Genomic DNA, 22,900 nt, shown 5'->3' on the forward strand with positions numbered 1-22,900 from the left:
GAATATGTATCACTAGCAAACATCCTTCACAAAGAAAATTACAGAGCATCAATACTCTCAAACTATGACAGTCCTGCACTAGCACACACACTAATATGTTAGCAATTCTAAATTATCATAGCAGAACTAAGTCCTTAAGTGGTTCTGCTATGTAATAATGGACTTGTCCTGCAGTATTTTAGAATGCTGTCTTTCTAGTCATGACTGCTGAAACCTTTTTAGATGTAAAACCTTATGTACTGTTTTATTTGTTTTTATCTAGGCTGTGGTGGATATTTACATGCAAACAGAGGATTGATCACTTCTCCAAACTATCCTGAGCACTACAGTGCAAACCTCAATTGCACGTGGCATTTCCTGGTTACCAGTGGCTTTACTATTGCTGCCCATTTTGAACAAACATTTGAGATTCCAAACACTGATTCAACATGCAGCGCTGGGGATTACCTTGAGGTACGTATGTAAATTTTTTAAAATCATAGAAACATGACGGAATATTTTATTAATGCAACAAGGACAAATAGTGAGTTGCTCTGAAATAGGGCAGACTCTGTAAATTACTTCCAATTAATTATTATTAATACTTTTATAGCAACATTCAATAGGTATCATGCTAAATCTATAGCTGGGAAAGTCAACACTGGTCTCGACAGAAGGTAACAGTGCTCATTTATTAATATGGCACAGGGTGCAAAACTGGTCCATGACTTTAAAAAGTTCTAAGGCTTTTTAGCAGTGGTCAGTGTCTATCTATTAGCTGCGTGCCTCCTGCACACAGCCACTTGCATACATTGTGGGAACAATTTACTGGCATGGGTAAGTATTGTCAAGTTAGCCATGTGGCATTTTGCATGCTACCCAATGCAGTTGATATGATGTTTCTTGCCATTGGTCTTGGTCCTGGTCTTATGTTTGGCACTAGTGTGCAATATCCCTGATTTTTCTAATTGTTGCATGTTTTCTAAGTCATACTAATGTCCTTTACCTCCCAATAATTAGTTTTTCTGCTTGTCACTGTTTAAAAGCTGGAGGTAGGAAGTGGGTTCCACTCTTCATATTGCAACTGGTAGATGTTCTATTGCAAATTAATAGATTGCCCGCTCTGAAGACATGGCAGTGGCTCCTATACCATCTGCAGCCTGTGTGCAGATCAAAATATATAGATTAAGGTTAATGCTAAGTAGAAAAAATAACTTGCGTAGAAAGCCATTTTGCTTGGAGAGAAAAGCAATGTCAACTGCACAAAATTTAACAAGAAGATAAGCCTACCACTCTTTAGGAGTCATTTATCAATAAAGGGCAAATGTGCACCTGGGCAGTTAGTGTTTTATTGATTGTTCTACCTGCACCTGGCTCCAAAAAAACCTAATCACTGATAAGTTGCTATGGGTTTCTGTCAAAGTGCAAATTTCTTTAATGTTAGAAAATGAGCCTCATTGTCTTAACACGGTCAGACATAAAGAAATAATACAAAAAATAATGTTTTCATAGAGAGATATTTGGGATCTTTCTGAATCAGTATAATAGATCCCATACCAATTTATAAAATTTGGTTATAATTGACCAAACTTTTACTGTTGTACCTCAGTATATACACATATACAAAATCCAGTGAAAATGGAGTGCTACATGCAAACATTGTTACGGTAGATCTGTATTTTAACAACTCTTACCCCCCATAAAATTAAACAGAAATAATATCCAGCACATTATTTAATTGCCATTTATGTTTTTCCAGTTAAAAAATGGTCCTGATGACTCATCCCCTCCTCTGAGCACCGCAACGCGCAACGGAAAATTCTGTGGCAGCAACGCCCCATCTACAATGCACACAACTGACAATGAGATGTTTGTTCGTTTCGTTTCTGACAACAGCAACGAGGGCAAAGGCTTTCAACTAAGATATGAGGCACTAAGTTTGGGTACAGTCCTTTATTTTGATTCTTCTGCTGCTTGAAAGTTCTCTACTGCCATTTAGGTCTAAACGTTTCACCTATTGTATAGATACATTTGCAGATGAAGTAAAACCTTGATCCATGACCCAATGTTATGAAAACCCAAAGTCACAAACCATACACAGAAGAATTATACCCCCAAAATGTTATTATAGTCCATAATATTAGTGTATTTGGTATAGATTTAGTATTAAAATAATGTGAAAAAATATTTCTGTAAAGGTTGAGCATATTTCTTCTATTTAAACCCCCTTCCACGAATTGATCTGCAGTGAGCGGGTCATCCGTTAAATATGGGTTCACTGGTTAAAGTTAAAGACTGCTACATCTGCTACATAATTACATTTTGTGCTACCAGGTAGATATTACCCCTTACCCTTCTTCTCTATTGAACAGATCTCAGGTAATGTAACATGGGGTGTATTCCCATTTTCACCATGGTTGAGATGAAGTTAAAATATGCAGAAGTTAAATATAGCTGATGATATAAAGCTACAAGGCAAAAAGATGTTATGGTGGAAGGCCAAATAAAGAAAGCAACTTAAGCTACTTATGTATGGATAGTATGCAGTTAGTTTAGAAGTATCAGGGTCCAATATAAAATATTGTGGGATGGCAGTGGGTGGGTGCCATATGGTCTACCATTCTTGGTTTTGAGCTTTGTTAAACTGATTATGGGTATCCCTGATTATGGGGATCCCTTGGCACCTAATTATCTGCTTAGAAATTGCCTGGAAGTTATAATATGCCCACCGCCAGTGTGATCTTAATTTAATTTAGTATACAGAACCAAAAACAAACACCTATATTTAATTTTGTAATGCATGTACATGTAAAAAACAACTACTGTATATTGTCTATATTGTCTATGTCTTTTTTTAAATTCGCAAGCCAAATAGAACCATAGCAATTCTTATACCTATACATTGGTTATTTGTGTGACCATAACATTTTGCTTGTTGCTGTTCTCTCTAGCTTGCGGAGGGAGTATTTATATAAGTGAATCTGATCCTTCTGGATTTGTGACTTCCCCTAAGTACCCAGAGAATTATCCAACCAATTCTGACTGTATTTGGATCATCACTGTACCAAATGGAGAGGCCGTGGAGCTGGAGTTCAAGGAACAGTTTTATATTGAACCTTCTGAAAAGTATTGATATTATTGTATATGATACATATTGGAAAAACTTTGCATTAGTCGTGCCACTTAAAGGATCTCTTTATTCCTGGGCAGCTATGCATCCACTGGGTCTGTTGTCTCAATCATCATTTATTTATATAGCGTCAACAAGAAGCAATTTACAATAATTGTTATACTCACATAGTACCTTACAACATTCTTGCTTCTGATTTGCTCATAAACATTTACTACGCTGCTGCTTGGAATCTCATTAGCTGGCTTATCTTAAATAAGGATGAAAGAGATAAAGAAATATGGATGCTTAATAGAGTCGTATTTTCAGATACATGAAATATGAACCTTTGAGTGAACTGGTTAATAAAATAAAAAATCCTCTCTCATTATTCAGCTGCAGCTCCAGTTACCTGGAATTACGTGATGGTGCAGATACCAGTAAAAGGATACTTGGTAAATTATGTGGAAATTCTCTCCCAATCACTTACAAATCCCTCGGCACTGCCATGTACCTGAGGTTTAGGACTGACAACGGCACACCTCGTGTAGGGTTCAAAGCCATGTATAAAGTAGGTATGTACCCTAATTTTTTTAGGAAACAAACAAGATTTTCAACTCAATCCTGAATATTAATTTTGTTAGCCTTATTGCATCGTGCTTATCATGGTTTAGTGTCTTAAACTTTTAAAGGGAAATGCCATATTTAAAAATACCATTTATAGCCAACATTTTCACCAGGTCTAGTAACCAATCTGGGCCTCCTATTCTGGGCTCCTGTTTATCTAACCAGGCCTTCAATGTAATGCAATAAAAGCATCATATCTGCACCTGCATTAGCTCCCTCTTGTTTCAGCTTCTTGTGGAGGAACACATTTTGGACAAAGCGGCATCATTCAGAGCCCAGGATACCCATCACAAAACTACCCAGACAACTCTTTGTGTGAATGGTACTTCACTGGTCCCACGGGACACTTCCTTACAATTCAATTTGAAGGCCTGGATCTTCAGAATTCTACAGACTGTTCTAAAGACTTTGTGGAAATTCGAGAATATAATGCCTCTGGTAATATCACTACTAAATATATAGTGTATAGTGTTCAGCTTATTGTTTTAGAGACATATTTATAAAGGGTCGAATTTTGAATTTTAGTTTTTTAATACTAATGAATTTGATTTTACTCGAAATTCGATTGGGGGGTTATTTATTAAAAAAAAATAATATCTAAATAATAATATCTAAAACTCGGATGAATTTTACCGACCCGACCAAACTCGATTTGAGTTTTTTCTCAGAAAAAAACTTGAATGTCAGGAAGGCTATGAACATCTCCAAATTGGTCACTGGACATCTCCCTTTTACTTTTACATGAATTCGGCAGGTTTTAGGTGGCAAATAGTCGCGCTCGAAAAGAGCCAGAGTATAATAAATCTCTAGAATCTAATTAGATTTTTTTTTAAAAAAACTCGAGTCAAGTCTGGATAATTACCAAGTCGATTTTGACCATAAAAAAAATTTAAGAATTAGAATTTTTAATTTGACCCTTAATAAATCTGCCCCTTGTATTTTATTATCTTGCTGAAAAGTTAAGCAAAACACATGTAACATTTATCCCATAATGTGCTTTATATTAAATCAATTAATTCATCTGTTTCATATAAAAAAAGATCTAGAACATTGTTTTCATAGTACAACGCACAGGCATATTGCGCAGAGCGGGGCATGGCTGGTTTACCAAATAACAGTCCTGTTTTGATATTCTCATGATGTCTATGGTGTGTATGTAGCTTTTAGTTATTTTATCTGACTTGCCAAAAAAAAAATACAATATTTCCATAAAAGCACTGCGTAACTTGTCGGCGCTATATAAATAAATGATGATGATAGACTTAATCTGGTGTGTTTTTGTCCTTTCCCAGGAAGAATACTGGGAGTGTTCTGCAACAATACGGTGCCAAGGGACTTGGTCACTTCCGACAGTTTTGCTTATGTCAGGTTTGTTAGTGATGAGTCAGTGAGTGGCAGGGGATTCAGGATTCGCTATGATGCAAGCACTGAAGGTAAGTTTTTACTTGACACTTTGTGTATAATGCTTGATACTGCATGTATATATACATTACATTACTACTGTTTCCTTCAGAATGTGGTAGAGATTACACAGCTTCTTATGGAACAATAAGTTCTCCCAACTATCCCAACCTGTACCCTCACAATCGTGTATGTGAATGGAGAATCACAGTACCAGCTGGAAGACGAGTCACTCTCACCATTAATGATCTACAACTCCAAGACCAACAGAACTGTGACTATGACTATGTGGCTGTAAGTGATATGTCAAATTAGTTTTTGGAGAGTTCAGCTGTCCTCCAACTGTTGCTTTACTACAGCTCTTCATTCAGTCATAGGTCCAATAAGTAACTGGTTGGTATAACTCCATTAATTGCAATTAATTGCAAAGTCTGAGTTGGCAACAGGAATTTAAATGGAGCCAAAACAATTTTAAAATTAACATTTGCCAAGCAATTTGGAAGGTCCATAATAAAATGAACATGGAATTTAGCTCTACAAAAACAGAATTATAAAAAATCCCATTGGCACAGAAAACCTCTTGTTGATGTTCTGATTATTATTGCAATATGTCTACAATTAGCTCTGGTGTAGGCAGACAGGATTTTTTCTATTGTCTAACAATGTCTTACTCTTTGTTAAAGACCATACGTTAGATACTGTAATACGTGTTTATAAGTGAGTCAGAAAGCCCCACAAAAGAAAATAAAGGTATTTTTTAACAAGATCCTATTGATGTTGTTAAAAGTCCAGACAAAGTAAACAATTTATGTATATACATAGTATTTGCTTTATATACAAGTATTTTCTTTCTCTGGAAAAGTTCCTGAAATCCCAAATACACTATCATGTTAAAAATATGTATAAGAGTCATTCTTATAAGCCTCAACATGATAGGTGCGTAAATTACAAAGTTTCTATTGAGAATTACCAGTGTTAAAACATGTCTACTATGACCCACCAGAGAACCTGACAACCTGGGCCCACACACTGTGATTAAAGAGCCAGTGATAGTTTTGGTAACACTGGCTACTTTGCTAACATTTTAGAAAACCATCATAATAATAGCTTTCTTATTTGTTTCACAAATACAGTCACATTTTTTTTACCTGGTTTATTCTTCAATTCTAGGTATACAATGGTTATCAGAACCAGTCCCCTTTGCTTAGAAAGTTCTGTGGCAATGTAGCCCCAGATACAGAAGTGAAATCATCTGGCAACACAATGAGGGTTATCTTTGTTACAGATGGTTCTGTATCAAGTGGTGGGTTTCTGGCAACTTTCAGTTCAATGGAAGATGCAGGTAAGTTAACAATACATTTACAATCCGTGCCATTGTCCTGCATTAAGTTACTTACTCATCATAAACTCCTGCACAACATAAGATTAAAAAGTCACCTTTATTACAAATCGATTAATAGCTATATTGAACCAATACAAATAACCTAATGTGTTTCATGCTTACCCAGCACTTAATCATTCATGATACCAACTCCTTGCAAATAATGCCCAAGACAAAATTTAATTCAATACCTCAGCTCAATTCAGAAGTGCCACCATACTGCCCTAAGTGACATACTATTGAAATAAAGTGTGTGCTGCTGTAAACAGATTAAACAGTATGGGGCAAATTCACTAAGATTCGTAGTTGCGCAAGGCGTAACTTCGCTGCACTTCTCCACACTTCGCCAGGCGTAGTTTCGCCAGCGCTTCGCAAATTCACTAAAATCCGAAGTTGCGCTCAGGGGTAGCGTAAGGTTGCGAAGTTGCGCTAGCGTTGATTCGCTAAGCGAAGCGAAGTTACGCTAGCGATGGTTAATTTGCATACGGCGCCAAATTCAAATTTCAATGGAGGAATACGTAGAATCACTACAAATGCCTGGGAAACCTTCAAAACATCAAATAAAAATTTTATTTTGCCCTACACATGTGCCCACTGTATAGGTAAGTTGCCATGAGTCAGGAAATGTAGGAGGGAAGGAGGGGAGCCCCAAAAAAATTTTGATCTTTTTCAGCCTATCACCCATAATGTAGAAAACACGCCAGAGTTTTTTGGGACTTAGAAAAAATTTTGACTTTTTGTGAAGCAATCTCTATCTACTCTATTGCGCTTCGCCTGGTCTAGGGTGGCGAAGGAAGTCTAGCGTAAAAGGTAGCGTTCAGTACACTGCGCGCGTTAGTGAATTTGCGTAGTTACGTCCGTAGCGAAAATTCGCCAGGCGTAAGGGTGCGAAGTAACACTAGCGAATCTACGCCAGCGTTCGTTAGTGAATTTGCGCAGTAACGAAAATGCCAAACGCTAGCGAAGTAACGCTAGCGTTCTGCACTTCGGCGCTTAGTGAATTTGCCCCTATATCTTTACTAAAACTGTGGGTGGACTTGTCTTGCAGCCTGTGGAGCTGTACTGGCTAATCCCTCCGGAGGACTTTTTTCATCTCCTGGTTACGATCAAGTCAGCAATTACACCAAAAATCTGAACTGCGAATGGATTATTCAAAATCCAAACACCGACAATTCTACCACTTTTATCTCATTTGAAAGATTGCAGTTGGAAAATCATCAGAACTGTCAACATGACTTTATTGAGTTGCGTATTGGTGAGTACCATGCACTGTTTCATGTCCTCCCTCCCTCAGGTTGACAACTCACAAGAAGAGAATAACTTCATAGTGGAAGATTTATGAAAAGCTCATTTGTTCAACTGAAGTCTTAGAAACGGTTTCCAACCTTTGGAAAATCTGATGCTAAGTTAAATTCATTACTCCCCTAGCAATCAGTCTCAAGATCAATTAGATGACTTTAAATCGTAACTGAAGAATGTTTTGCAAGCTTAGATCAGATGGTTTCTTCTACAAGGTAGTCTAAACTCCCTATATAAACTAGCAAGGGGCACTTGGCTTCTCTTTACCTGAAATCCACAGATATCAATATAGCTTCAGCAGCAGGCAGGTTGTGTCCAGCCTAATCTATGGGAACCCTCTGCCAATGGCACACTACAGTAAGTACCATGGGTTGGATGTAGACAGGTTCCTTTTGTGATAGTTGCCTTAAGGTGGCCATACACTGATAGAGGCAATGTGGATCTCTCCCCGATATGCCCACCTTGAGGTGGGCGATATTGGGCTGATCTGATCGTGGACCCTAGGGCCCAACGATCGGATCATAACGTCGGGTAACGGGGGGGCGGATCGCGGGACTGCATCAACGAACAGATGTGGACGCGATCCGACGGAATTTTTAGTCCTGTCCGATCCACATCTGGCCTGTGTATGGCTGCATCCTTCCCGTACAATATAGCCTCTACAACACATTGTGATTGTTAAAGGCAGGTTTTACTTTTCAGGTAAACGTATTTTTTTAAAAATCTTTCTTCTAGCAATGCACTATTTGCTATACTTTCTACTGTTCTTCTTTTATGAAATCCAGTTGAAGCTGTTATTTATTAGTAAAAGGGAGTATCCCTGACTCTCTCTCTCATACAAACACCTGCTATGAATTACTTTTCCCAGTACTAGCAAATAATACTTGGCTCAGTAATTTGGGCTTAGTATTTCAAAGTAACTGTGTGTTTGTAAATTTGAGGTCCAAGTACGTATTAGTGGTTTGATCTGTTACTTTAATTTGTTTTATTTATATCCCTTTTTTTTTATTTTGAGATGCCTACACTTCACAGTATTTAATCAAAGCCATTAGCCATGACACCCATTTACAGTACTAAAATAGGGATAGGTGAAGATGTAGTCCATTTACTATCTGTAAACAAAATCTGGATGGAAAATTTTGGTGCAAATTGATCCCCCCCCCCACAATGCAGCGTTTTTCTCGTGAACTCCATTGTCATCTCATCCACCACTAGCCACAAGGAATACGATAATGCAAGGGCAGAAATTTAGCCTTTTGCATATGTCACACAAGTTGTATCTACATCATTATGAGCATCACATTTGTACATGTATGACACCCAGAGCTGCACCCACTAGTGGTAAATGTAGCTTAGGATCTCATTGTTGATCAACATCAATTTGCAGTTGCTATAAAATGTCCAAATTGTAAACCAGGAATTTGAACTTTCAGGCATCCAGGGATTGTTCTCTTTGATAGTTACTCATATCGTTGTTTATTGTATGAAATCAAACATTTGTCACTAAAAGAATGTATAAGAATAATGCCCTGTTCTTTTTATAGATAATGCTGATGGGGAATTAATAAGCCGGCTATGTGGGCGTAATACTCCTTCAGTCCCACTGGCTCTTGTTGCATCTCAGATCTGGGTTCGCTTCGTGAGTAATGCAGAAGTGGAAAATATTGGCTTTAATGCCAGTTACTCCTTTACAGGTAAGGTGTTAGTAGAACAGAATATGCATATAATTCTATAATATATAATGCATATATAATTGCTGTGCATTTATTAGAAATATTATGTTATGCATGTGACATATTGCGTGAGTTGGGGCTATATGCATATCTAAAGCCCAAAGCATTCACTCTCATGACATATTAGTCAGTACGTTGGTATTTTTGCTGTTAGAAATGAAGTGGTAACCTGGGCCCAGAGTCAGATACAGTTGGAAACTCTTTTGCCCTGGGCTGCAGAACTCATAATAGTCCTCAGCGCTAAACACTGTCTTTGGTAAAAGTGTATATTCCGTGTTATCACACAGTTTAAGATAGGTATTTTAACACACTCTTACACTTATGGGATCCGTTATCAGGAAACCCATTATATATTACGGAATGGTCATCTCCCATAGATTCCAATTTATCGAAATAATCCACATTTCTAAAAAATTTTCCTATTTCTCTGTAATGATAAAACAGTACCTTGTACTTAATCCAAACTAAGATATAATTATTGGAAGTAAAACCAGCCTATTGAGTTTATTTAATGTTTACATGATTTTCTAGTAGACTTAAGGTATGAAGATGCAAATTATGGAAATATCCATTGTCTGGAAATCCCCAGGTCCAAAGCATTCTGGATAATAGGTCCCATACCTGTACTTCTTGATATTAATTATGCAATAACATATATTTATTTCATACAACTGGGGGGGGCACCACAGGACAGCAAATGCGGCTTCATGATAATCCATGTCAAATTAGTGCATGGAAGCAAAGACTGAAGGCTTTATTATTCTTCATTTTTAAATGTTCTAGGTAGTCTGGAATGTACCCCTATATTTATTTATATATACATATACATACTGTATATGTATTTGTTTGTCTTAATCATGATCCCTAAGAATAAAAACTTGAGTTTTTTGTAGTAATGAGTACTATAGTCCAGATAATCCTATTTGTGCTAAGGTGACTGCAGATCAGATCATCATCATAATGTAGATGCAGTTTGTTTTACTTGACTAGAGAATAACACCACTATTGCAAGAGCCTTTATTTGTATTTTCATTTTACAATATCTTACAATAACTCAGGGGTGCCTTGTTTAAATTGGTTATGTCAAATAGTACTGTCAAGTATATAAATCAAAACCTTGTATAATTACATTTGAGGCATTTCGTGGCATATCATTATGGTGCCCTTCTTCTGTGTCATTTTCCAGAATGTGGTGGAATACAAGCTGGAGAATATGGAGTTATTGCAAGCCCTAACTTCCCAGCTCCTTACAATGGTATGAGCCACTGTGCCTGGCTTTTACAAGCTCCAGAAGGACATATTATAACTGTAAGTATTACTGTAATGCAGTGTTGGACTGGCCCCCAGGGATACCAGGGAAACTCCCGGTGGGCCCAGGTGTCAGGGGGCCCTTGTGCTGCTAAAGATTTGGCCTATGTCATGGCCATTTCCTATTTCTTTTAGAAAAAAAAGGCTAAATAGATGGAATAATAGATTATAGTATGTAAAGAATAGAGACTAGGAGAACAGAGGTTGAGTGAGGAGAGGAAGAATAATAGTACTGAGAGTGGGCCCCTGGTCTATGGTTCTTTGGTGGGCCCCTGGTGTCCCAGTCCGACACTGCTGTAATGCATCAGAACAAAATGCACAGAGGACTGAAAAAGAAACAGAAACAGCTAATTGATATTTTTAAAATGTTATATATATATATATATATATGACGCTGTTAGTATGTGGCCTGTATGTCATAGCACAATGTATCCTTGGTACACCAGCACCCCCCTCTAGCTGAATTCTCAAGTGATTTGGTGTTAATGCCTGACAACTTGTGCAAATATAGGTCATGCAAGCAAACACACTGGCCTGGTTAAAGGGATACTGTCATGGGAAAAAAATTTTTTTTCAAAATGAATCAGTTAATAGTGTTGCTCCAGCAGAATTCTGCACTGAAATCCATTTCTCAAAAGAGCAACAGATTTTTTTATATTCAATTTTGAAATCTAACATGGGGCTAGACATAATGTCAATTTCCCAGCTGCCCCTGGTCATGTGACTTGTGCTCTGATAAACTTAAATCACTCTTTACTGCTGTACTGCAAGTTAGAGTGATATCACCCCCCCTCCCTTTTTCCCCCCAGCAGCCAAACAAAAGAACAATGGGAAGGTAACCAGATAGCAGCTCCCTAACACAAGATAACAGCTGCCTGGTAGATCCTGCTGCCTGAAGAACAGCACTCAATAGTAAAAACCCAAGTCCCACTAAGACACATTCAGTTACATTGAGAAGGAAAAACAGCAGCCTGCCAGAAAGCATTTCTCTCCTGAAGTGCAGGCACACGTCACATGACTTGGGGCAGCTGGGAAATTGACAAAATGTCTAGCCCCATGTCAGATTTTAAAATTAAATATAAAAAAATCTGTTTGCTCTTTTGAGAAATGGATTTCAGCGCAGAATTCTGCTGGAACAGCACTATTAACTGATTTTCCCATGACAGTATCCCTTTAAGTTTATACCAGTTACACCTCCAGCGGATACCTTAAACTGCTAAATATATTTGGGGACATTTTCACATTAAAAATAACATAAACTAAAAATGCTAACTTGTGTTTGTGCTGCATTATTTTGCAAGGGGAAACAGACTTATTTTTTCTCACACATTGTCTTCTCTCCTTAGCTTTCCTTTGTACATTTCGATATTGAAAACCACCAAATTTGCCGTTGGGACTCGGTTACGATTGTGAATGGTGGCAGCCCAGGATCCCCACTGATAGGACAGTTCTGTGGGACAACATCTCCTGGAACTGTTCAGTCAGGATCCAACAAGCTTTTGGTGATTTTCAACTCTGATGGTACACTGCACGGAGGAGGATTTTATGCCAACTGGACCTCAGACTCTCTAGGTAACTGGTAACTAGGTCAGGAGTCGACCATGAGCTGCTTTTTATTTTAGTGCACATGTGAAATGATAGATTTCATAATAATAAGTAAACGACTACTATAATTGACAAGCATAAAACACAATGAAAATGGTCAAAGTTCTGTTTGCTCCAAGGCACTTACATACAGTATGCCTGTGATTTAGGGGGTTATTTATCAAAGTCTGAACTTATCTCAATATTTTCTGAAAAAAACTCCAACCAAATCCGCCACGGGTTCTTTGGGCTTATTTATTTATTCACTTTCCCGAAAATTTTGTTTGCGGGAAAAAATCCGAAACAAACGTGAAAAATCTGATTTTCCAGATTTTTCACCCGAAAACTCAGAAAACTTCGGGGTATTGCCAAAAACCCAACACACATCAAAAAATCATTGGGACTTCTCCCACTGACTTATATCAACAGGTCTGAGATGCCGGATTTTCATATTCGGACTTTTCTCATTAATAAATTCCGAAAAATTCTTAAAAAGTCAGATTTTATAAAAAAAAATCACGAGTTTTTCGTGATTTTTGCATTCGGAGTTTACTAAATAACCCCCTTAGTGTCTTGGAGCATAAAATACCTAAGCATGTATTTTGCTTCTTCCTAGCTACAATTCATTTACAATGCCTGACCTTCTTTGAGTACCTACTCTACTTTGTAGTACTGGACACTTTTGTTTAAACCAAGGTTTTATGACTTAATACAAATAATAATAATACAGGTATAGGATCCATTATCCGTAAAACCCATTATCCAGAAAGTTGCGAATTACAGGAAGGCTGCCTCTCATAGACTCCATTTTAATCAAATACAATAATTAAAACATATTTCCTTTTTCTCTGTAATAACAAAACAGTACCTGTACCTAATCCACTATTTGAGATTCGGCCGAATCCCTGAATCCTTCGTGAAAGATTCGGCTGAATACCGAACTGAATCCGAACTCTAATTTGCATATGCAAATTAGGGGTAGGAAAGGAAAAAGTGGAAAAATTCTTCATTTGTGACAAAAAGTCACGTGATTTCCCTACCTGCCCTTAATTTACATATGCAAATTAGGATTCGGCCTGATACAAGGATTCTGCCGAATCCGAATCCTGCTGAAAAAGGCCGAATCCCGAACCGAATCCTGGATTCGGTGCATCCCTATTTAATCCCAGCTAAAATATAATTAATCCTTATTGGTGGGCAAACAATCCTGTTGTGTTTATTTAATGTTTAAATATTTTCTAGAAAACTTAAGGTATGGAGATCCAATTTATGGAAAGATCCGTTATCCCGAAAACCCCAGGTCAAGAGCATTCTTGATAACAGGTCCCATATCTGTATTATCCCAGTTAATTAAAACATTTGAGATTTTCAGCCTCATTGAAAAATGAATGGGGCAATGTATTTCCTGCTGGCATGTGACTATTTTTGCACGAAAAAAAAACCACACAGGAATAATTTTTTTAAAACATAAACTAGCACTTGAGAAAAAAAGTTTTGTCAACTTTATTCCCCTACGTCTGCGTTTTTTTTCACCAACTCAAATAGCAATAAATCTGCCTCTTAATGTATGTACTATTTATGTACAATTGTATGTACTATTTAATATTTGCCATTTAATGTTTAAATAGGAAAAAAGATGACTATCTTTTTAATATAGAGAGAAAATCGTTGCTGAAATGTTTTGTTTCTGGATGTGAATAGCCAGACTTGGATCCTGGCCAGAGAGATTCCACAGAGCAAACACATAAAGAGACCAGCATTCCCCGGGGATTATTTTATTTTTATCCTCAAATTCCTTACTAAAATATTAGTTACTGTATTCATATTCTTGCTCTTTACTAGCATAAACATATTTTTTTTGTAAAATTTCTTGTTGTGTTGTTAATTCCTTTTAGGCTGTGGGGGACACGTTCATGCTGATAGTGGTAACATCAAATCTCCTGGTTGGCCTCAGCACTTTCCACTCAATAGTCGATGTACCTGGACAATAGAGACACATGAGAGCGGCCATTATGAATTGTCATTCAATAATAACTTTCATATCCCAGATGAAAATGGACATTGTGAAAGAAGCTATGTTAAGGTTTGTTTTGGAAGAAAAAATCCATGTTGTATAAACATGTAGAAATTGATTACATTACATGACTTAGGCTACATATACCTTAGTTGGATTCTCCGAAATAACGAATCTGTTGCAAAATAGGTGGCCAAATTGTTGCTATATTCTGAATATATACCATGGGTCACATTTACTATGGGTCGAATATCGAGGGTTAATTAACCCTCGATATTCGACCGTCGAAGTAAAATCCTTCGACTTCGAATATCGAAGGATTTACCGCATTTCCTTCGTTCGTACAATTCGAAGGATTTTAATCCATCGATAGAACGTTTTTCCTTCGATCAAAAAAAGCTTAGAAAGCTTATGGGGACCTTCCCCATAGGCTAACATTGGTGCTCGGTAGGTTTTAGGTGGCGAAGTAGGTGGTCGAAGTTTTTTTAAAGAGACAGTACTTTGACTATCCAAAAGTCGAACGATTTTTAGTTTGAATCGTTCAATTCGAAGTCGTAGTCGAAGGTTGAAGTAGCCAATTCGATGGTCGAAGTAGCCAAAAAAATACTTTGAAATTCGAAGTATTTTTTATTCTATTCCTTCACTCCAGCTAAGTAAATGTGCCCCCTGGACTTTCATAGTTTCGCCTTATCATTTTTTATATCAACTCTAATTGCCCTGCCTTATAGCTTTATAGTATGCCTTATCTGATGTTCTTCTATAAACTGTTACTGTAGGTATGGAGTGGTGCTGAGGTTGAATTGTTGGCTACAGGTTGTGGAGACACTGCTCCGGCCCCTGTTATTTCTCCAAGAAGTGTGATTACAGTAACGTTCCAGTCACAAGACACGCCAGGAAGTGGTTTCTTTGCCTCATTTATCAGCAGTAAGTAATATCCTACAGTTATTATATGATAGGCGTTCCACAAGACCATAAGATATTTCTACATTTGTGATATCTTACAGCCCTTCAAATATCTTCAAATATCCGAATGCAGTGTTTGGATTTGGACATGATCACACAGTTTAATTCATCTTAAATGTCTGCTCCCATCAACATTAGATTATCTGTATTCCCTATAAATAAAAATATTCTTCAAATAACATCTGTATAAAAAATAGGTATATGATATATGTACAGAGAAAGTAATTCTCCCTGAAACGACAAGGAATAACTGTTTGTGTGAGATATCCACAATGCATGCACAGAGAATGGGGCTTATTTATAAACTTTGCTCAGTACAGAATGATCCACACGGAGAACATATCTGCCCTGCGTGTGTGTATATTTATCAAACTGGACAAAACTGGTGTATTTAATGTGCAAACATAATTCCACATTTTTAATTGTGATTCGATTGCCCTTTTTAAGAGCTTTTAAAATAAGGCACAATTGCAAATTGTGAATACTGTATATACATGTGTGTACACACTCTGCGTTTGAGCTACTTCACAACATTGGCGGCGGGAAAAAAAAATATTTGCTAAGTGATGCTTTTGGAGTTGCTTGTTGTGCAAAGACAGTTTCATGGCAATTTCATCGTTTACACCTGTACAGCTTTTGTGGACAATATAGTACAATCCCAGATTTCTCAAGACCATGTTCAGCTTTTGCCATTTTATTTACCTTTGTAAATGTTAGTATGTGCTATGCGGGAGAAAAAACACAAAAGGGGCTTAAAGGGATCCTGTCATTGGAAAACATGTTTTTTTCAAAACGCATCAGTTAATAGTGCTACTCCAGCAGAATTCTGCACTGAAATCCATTTATCAAAAGAGCAAACAGATTTTTTTATATTCAATTTTAAAATCTGACATGGGGATAGACATTTTGTCAATTTCCCAGCTGCCCCTGGTCATGTGACTTGTGCCTGCACTTTAGGAGAGAAATGCTTTCTGGCAGGCTGCTGTTTTTCCTTCTCAATGTAACTGAAGGAGTCTCAGTGGGACATGGGTTTTTACTATTGAGTGTTGTTCTTAGATCTACCAGGCAGCTGTTATATTGTGTTAGGGAGCTGTTATCTGGTTACCTTCCCATTGTTCTTTTGTTGGGCTGCTGGGAGGGAAAGGGAGGGGGGTGATATCACTCTAACTTGCAGTACAGCAGTAAAGAGTAATTGAAGTTTATCAGAGCACAAGTTACATGACTGGGGGCAGCTGGGAAATTGACAAAATGTCTAGCCCCATGTCAGATTTCAAAATTGAATATAAAAAAAAAAATCTGTTTGCTCTTTGGAGAAATGGATTTCAGTGCAGAATTCTGCTGGAGCAGCCCTATTAACTGATTCATTTTGAAAAAAAATGTTTTTTTTTTCCCATGACAGTATCCCTTTAAAAAGGAAAAAAAACATGCAAACAATTCACTCTGTCTTAATCATCCAATGCTGTCCAAACATGATGTCACACAGCTAAATCCACCCCAAAAGGCAGTATAATTTTTTTGTGTTTTGTGTTCAACAAAGAATTCACTGAATCGTGAGCTTCTTTCGTATATAATGCTATTAAAGCATACAAATAGCCATCAGCTAAATGTAGAAAACATATATAAACTAACAACTTTTTTTCTTTTTCCAGAATGTGGTGCCAACTTCACAGATTCATTTGGGCGAATTGTGTCTCCCAATTACCCAAATATATACAGGAGCAATTTGAGTTGCAACTATACCATTCACGCTGAAGCTAATATGTTCATTGTCCTGTCTTTTCAGAATTTTGAAATTGAATGTAAGTCAAAAAGAGTTTGGTTGTCCTTTTTCATTGTGTGCATGGTTCAAAAAATGTTAAAAAACCAACTGTAGTAAAAAGTAAAAGAGTGACATTGTATATAGGGTGTGATTTTTCTTGAATCTTGAACCTTGAACTGTATGCGCATAAAAATGATCTTCTTTAGATGAATGGGTATTATATCAGAGTATTTTGATTGGCTGTTTAAAATAAATGCGTAATGGTTTAAAGGAGAACTAAATCCTAAAAAAAGAATATGGATAAAAATGTCATATTTTATATACTGGACTTATTGCACCAGCCTAAAGTTTCACCTTCTCAATAGCAGCAATGATCCAGGACTTCAAACTTGTCACAGGGGGTCACCATCTTGGAAAGTGTCTGTGACACTCACATGCTCAGTGGGCTCTGAGCAGCTGTTGAGAAGCTAAGCTTAGGGGTTGTCGCAAATTATCAAGCAGAAAAGGAGGGCTAATTATTGAATTATGATGCTAGTTGCACTGTTTTTTGAGCTGTACTGTTTATCTAATTATTAATCAGCCTTATATTGTGACGTAAGTGACAGCAGCACAGAGCATGTGCAGTGAATCAGCAGAAAAGAAGATGGGGAGCTACTGGGGCATCTTTGGAGACACAGATCTTTACTGCTAAAGGGCTGTGGTTGCCTTGGACTGGTACAGAAGCCCAAAACATAATGTACAACATTTCTAGCCTACAGTACTTCTTTAGTTAGAGTTTAGTTCTCCTTTAACTTGAATGTTACATTTCTGTTTTTGCATGATAAATTACTTCTTTGGTTAGATATAACAATATCTACATTTCCTAAGCAACCCCCAATTTAGCAGCACACTGTCTTTCATCACACACAGAAGAATGTGCTAGATCAGACATTCCTTCTGATACACTACATATGTTTGATAAGGGGGAAGCCAGGGGCTATTTGCTTCCATAATGCAACAAGAATGTACCATTTATGTCAAAAGTTCCCCCTTCTTCTATCCTTGAATTTAAACAATAGGTTTGATTTTATTTTTCAACCCTAGTCAGTGTATAATACTCTCACTACAGTGACCAGGAACATTTTCAAAGAAATCCTATGTACTAAAACAATGATAATTACTACAAACCCATTATACTTACTGCTGTCTCCTGACAGTAGCCACACATTTACTCATTCATTTCAGTGTGCAAAGCTTTATGCTACAGATCGTTGCATAAACGATAATGATAACCTGACATAGCTTCCATGGGTGTCCGCAGAAGGGGGCAAGAGGGGGCAGTTGCCCCACCCTGAGTCTCAAGCTAGTTCCAAGAAATTGTTTGTAAATTTAATTCCCAGCAACACAAATGTTTTTTTATACTTCCTACCCCAAGGCAAGCCTTAATCTTATGCATTGTCATGAACTGGTTCATCTTCAGTGGGATGCCACCCTAAGTTATATTAGCTTACTTGCACCCTCCTGAAAATTTTGCAGCGGACACCCATGATAGCTTCTGAACCTGCTCAGATAATGCTGTGGCTATGATAAATCTAAATCCAGTGGTGGTGGTTGAGACCCAGCAATTTAAGGTAAACTTTGAAATCAATCACCCAGTTTAGGTCAGTATTTAGACTTGAATATTTGTGTTAATATACCTTTTCTCTACTACAAGAAAAGTACAACGCAGTATTGTTTTCCCTTGCAGCAAGCGCATCGTGCAGCAAAGACGGACTAAAAATCGTTGGTGGTGAGAGGGCATCCCCATTGGCGAATCTCTGTGGAGCCTCTGTCCCAGCGCCTATTAGTGCAAGAGGGTCAATGTCACTCAATTTCTACACGGATTCAAATACAAACATGCATGGGTTTAAGGCAACCTACAGAGTGATCCGTGAGTTATTTATGCATATAATATACTTCTGTCACCAGCTAAATGTACATGCAAGAATGGGACTTTGGGGAACATGTTCCCACTTTCAGCTAAAATCAAGGCCTTTTGTCACATGGATTACTTTAAAGGGATAATGTCATGGGAAAATTTTTTTTTTCAAAATTAATCAGTTAATAGTGCTACTCCAGCAGAATTCTGCACTGAAATCCATTTCAGAAAAAAAAAACAGATTTTTTTATATTCAATTTTGAAATCTGACATGGGGCTAGACATTTTGTCAATTTCCCAGCTGCCCCTGGTCATGTGACTTGTGCCTGCACTTTAGGAGAGAAATGCTTTCTGGCAGGCTGCTGTTTTTCCTTCTCAGTGTAACTGAATGTGTCTCAGTGGGACATGGGTTTTTACTATTAAGTGCTGTTCTTAGATCTACCAGGCAGCTGTTATCTTGTGTTAGGGAGCTGTTATCTGGTTACCTTCCCATTGTTCTTTTGTTTGGCTGCTGGGGGGGGGAAAAAGGGAGGGGGTTGATATCACTCCAACTTGCAGTACAGCAGTAAAGAGTGATTGAAGTTTATCAGAGCACAAGTCACATGACTTGGGGCAGCTGGGAAATTGACAATATGTCCAGCCCAAATGTCAAATTTCAAAATTGAATATAAAAAAATCTGTTTACTCTTTTGAGAAATGGATTTCAGTGCAGAATTCTGCTGGAGCAGCACTATTAACTGATTCGTTTTGGAAAAAGATTTTTTTCCCATGACCGTATCCCTTTAAATTGAGTTATCGGTTCCATTTTCTTTGTATTTGTTGTTAATAGGCAGTCATATAAACATTTGTCCATATTAAACACTTTTTAAGGTGTTTATTTATATTACTGTCAGTTAGAATATCTTAATCCATATTGCTGGTCTTATTGAATTACTGTGAGCCTCAATACTTTCTTCCCATATTGGAGGTGGCCATACACTGGCTGTTCATGTATGGTATCCAACTGATCATCCCACAGGCAGAACTGATGGCTACAATATGTGTATGGTATCACCACCTTTCTATTGCAGCAGCTACTCTTCACTTATGGCAGCATGGTCCATTGGCAGATAAGATTTCAAACCTGCTTGTTCGATGTAGTGTCTGTTATCCATGGTACAAACTGATCAGGATACATCACATGCCAAAAATCCTCTTTTTATATGATATTACATGCATGGCCAGCTTTACTTTGGCTCCCTAGGCTAATTCAGTTTGTCATCCCTACACTAAAATATTGACAACTATCACCCTCACTTCTGCCATCTATGCTTATGTTTCAAGTGTCATGAAAACGTATTTAAAGACAGACTGGAGTTCATTTATCAACAATGGGCAAATTTGCCCATGGGCAGTAACCTATAGCAACCAAAAAGTGATTGGCTACTTTCAGCCAGCTGCAGGTAAACTAATTTGCCGTGGGTTACTACTGTCCATGGGCAAATTTTCCCAGTATTGATAAATGACCCCACTGAATTCCATGCCAGGCAGCCATTAGGGTTGTATAGGAGATAGCACTGTACTGGGCATTTTCAACATGGGACTCCACAAAAGGAGCCATTTTTCAAATCCTCTGACATGTTTTGTTGACAATGCTTATGGATAAATGCATAGAATCACTGTGGTACAAAATACCATACATACTGAATTTGTATATAAAATATGCACACTAACTGGTGAAATCCTTTTTCCAATAAATAATGGATTGCTTAACCTAAATGAAGGCAGCATAGCAAGTTCTATTTATGCAGATATAGTGCAATAAAATCATGGCTGTATCTTCACATCTGCTTTGTTCTTCAGCCTGTGGAGGAACCTTCAATGCATCTTATGGTACCTTAAGGAGCCCGACCTTCACCTTTACTGATTACCACAACAACATGAACTGCTCGTACCATGTCACCGTTCAGGAGAACCGGATCATTGAACTAAAGTATGTGGATAATTGTTTTGTGATCTGCCCATATCCAACCATTATTTGCAGGATTTCGATTAGGTTTAACCAAACCAAAGTCATGTGACTTTAAAGCACCAGACAATTCAAGGTGACTTGTTTTACTGATGCAAATTTAGCAACAGTTTCCAAATTAAGCTTTCAATACATTTTGATATTTGGCTTAATTTTTGGTTGAGAATTCTGTATTTGGCAGAATATAAAGAATAATGTGGATTTGGTGCATTCCTGTTTATGAGTATATTTTCACCTATTAGTTCAGTGTTTGCACCTTTTATGATTTCACAGCAAACCTTGTAATGTTGTTTTTGGAATCACGTTGTAATCCAAGAGATTGTTGTAAATCATATCTTTAAAGTGTGACACTGAATATATCCATTTGCTTTTTTCTTTCACTAGATTTAATGAGTTTGATGTAGAAGCTTCCTCCTCCTGTTTATATGATTATGTTGCTGTTTATGATGGCTCAAATTCCAGCAGCCCCTTTCTTGGCCGCTACTGTGGCAATGTTCCACCTCCAATTTTGAGGAGTTCAAGTAATAATTTCTTCCTGCTGTTCGTAACGGATAATCATTTGACTTCACGTGGCTGGAGAGCTACTTTCAGGCAAACGTTGGGTAAGCCCTTTAATCCTATCATGGCATGGTATCCTTAAGAACATAACAATCCAGATAAAATGTTCTGCAAGTAGTTTAAGGGGTGTTTTTTAATATGATATAGACAGTGACATTCCACAACAATTTACAGTTGTTTTTTTCAATCATTTAAAGTTGTGTAGCTCTCATGCTGTTTTTACCAAGGCCCAAATGTTAAATTGCATTTGTGAATTTACCTATAACAGCCCAATAGCTATGGTTGAGCTACATAATGAGACTCAAGTCTCAGTCTGGGCAACTGCTTAGATCACTACATCATCTAAATTAGGCATAAGGCAAAACAGTTTGCCCCCTGCTGTCAATGAGCAGAGATGTCAAATATTTACCCCTTCATATATTACACTGCCTCTCATAGAATTCCACCAACAGAGGCTGAATCTGGGAATTATAATTTTATAACATTTGCAAAGCCACTATTGCGCCATCCCCACTGTTTAGGCTGATGTACGTTAGTATTAACCCTCACCCAGTGGCATGTTAAGTGCTCAACACTTTTAACTATCGGTAATTGGTAAGAGTGTATCAGAATTTGAATGTATGTAAATAAGGCATCTACAGCACACTGAGTAACTGCTCTTTTAAAGCAAAAAAATGCCTTACTATGCACGTAAACACTTTGTATACATGATTAAAAACCATTTATACTTGCCCCTTCTCCCTCACCATCCTATCTGCCAGCGACTATACAACAAACCCTGGCTGAGTCAGTCTTAAGAATCCTTGTGCTGCATGGTGTCTGTTACTCATCATGACTGGTATAAAAGTCACACATTCACAACGCATGACCATAGCAAGAACCCACCCTGGCATTTCACAAAAGCCAATTCATTCTGAAGTCTAAATAGTCTAAAAGGCATGTAGGTCTTTGTAACAATTTAATTAAAATAGCTTTATTTGTCATGTAGTGTGAATGGTCCCTGTACTCACTCTAATTGAAAATGTAGCTGCACTGCACAGTGAATTATTTTATACATGTATGTATTATCCTTCATTTATACATACCAACATGTTTATTCTGCTCCTTACAGAGATTGGTCATCGTTCACACTCTTATCTGCTCCTGTGGAAATTATAAACAGTATACTGTATATATGGGAGTAATATGTATATGTAGACTTGGACATGCACATTACAATTAAGTGGGAAAAATTTACTACAGCGTGAATCTGCAAGTCTGTAGAATGTGCAAGAAATTCA

The 22,900-nt window shown here is 37.4% G+C and overlaps 1 protein-coding gene across 1 annotated transcript in view; it reads left to right on the top strand.

Annotated features, from left to right (window-relative positions):
• The window catches only part of LOC108718474 (cubilin), a 129,301-nt gene that overhangs the window by 85,489 nt on the left and 20,912 nt on the right, over window positions 1-22,900 (top strand). Inside the window, exons 42-59 of the mRNA XM_041565871.1 lie at window positions 263-453; window positions 1,739-1,922; window positions 2,931-3,105; window positions 3,485-3,663; window positions 3,944-4,153; window positions 5,008-5,148; window positions 5,229-5,410; window positions 6,287-6,458; window positions 7,546-7,752; window positions 9,341-9,490; window positions 10,716-10,837; window positions 12,184-12,409; window positions 14,317-14,504; window positions 15,212-15,359; window positions 17,048-17,197; window positions 18,884-19,066; window positions 20,897-21,026; window positions 21,447-21,664. Coding sequence (XP_041421805.1) covers window positions 263-453; window positions 1,739-1,922; window positions 2,931-3,105; window positions 3,485-3,663; window positions 3,944-4,153; window positions 5,008-5,148; window positions 5,229-5,410; window positions 6,287-6,458; window positions 7,546-7,752; window positions 9,341-9,490; window positions 10,716-10,837; window positions 12,184-12,409; window positions 14,317-14,504; window positions 15,212-15,359; window positions 17,048-17,197; window positions 18,884-19,066; window positions 20,897-21,026; window positions 21,447-21,664 — 3,156 coding nt within the window. The remainder of the gene's footprint in view (window positions 1-262; window positions 454-1,738; window positions 1,923-2,930; window positions 3,106-3,484; window positions 3,664-3,943; window positions 4,154-5,007; window positions 5,149-5,228; window positions 5,411-6,286; window positions 6,459-7,545; window positions 7,753-9,340; window positions 9,491-10,715; window positions 10,838-12,183; window positions 12,410-14,316; window positions 14,505-15,211; window positions 15,360-17,047; window positions 17,198-18,883; window positions 19,067-20,896; window positions 21,027-21,446; window positions 21,665-22,900) is intronic.

This window comes from Xenopus laevis, chromosome 6L (assembly GCF_017654675.1).
Source record: "Xenopus laevis strain J_2021 chromosome 6L, Xenopus_laevis_v10.1, whole genome shotgun sequence".
NCBI lineage: Eukaryota > Metazoa > Chordata > Amphibia > Anura > Pipidae > Xenopus > Xenopus laevis.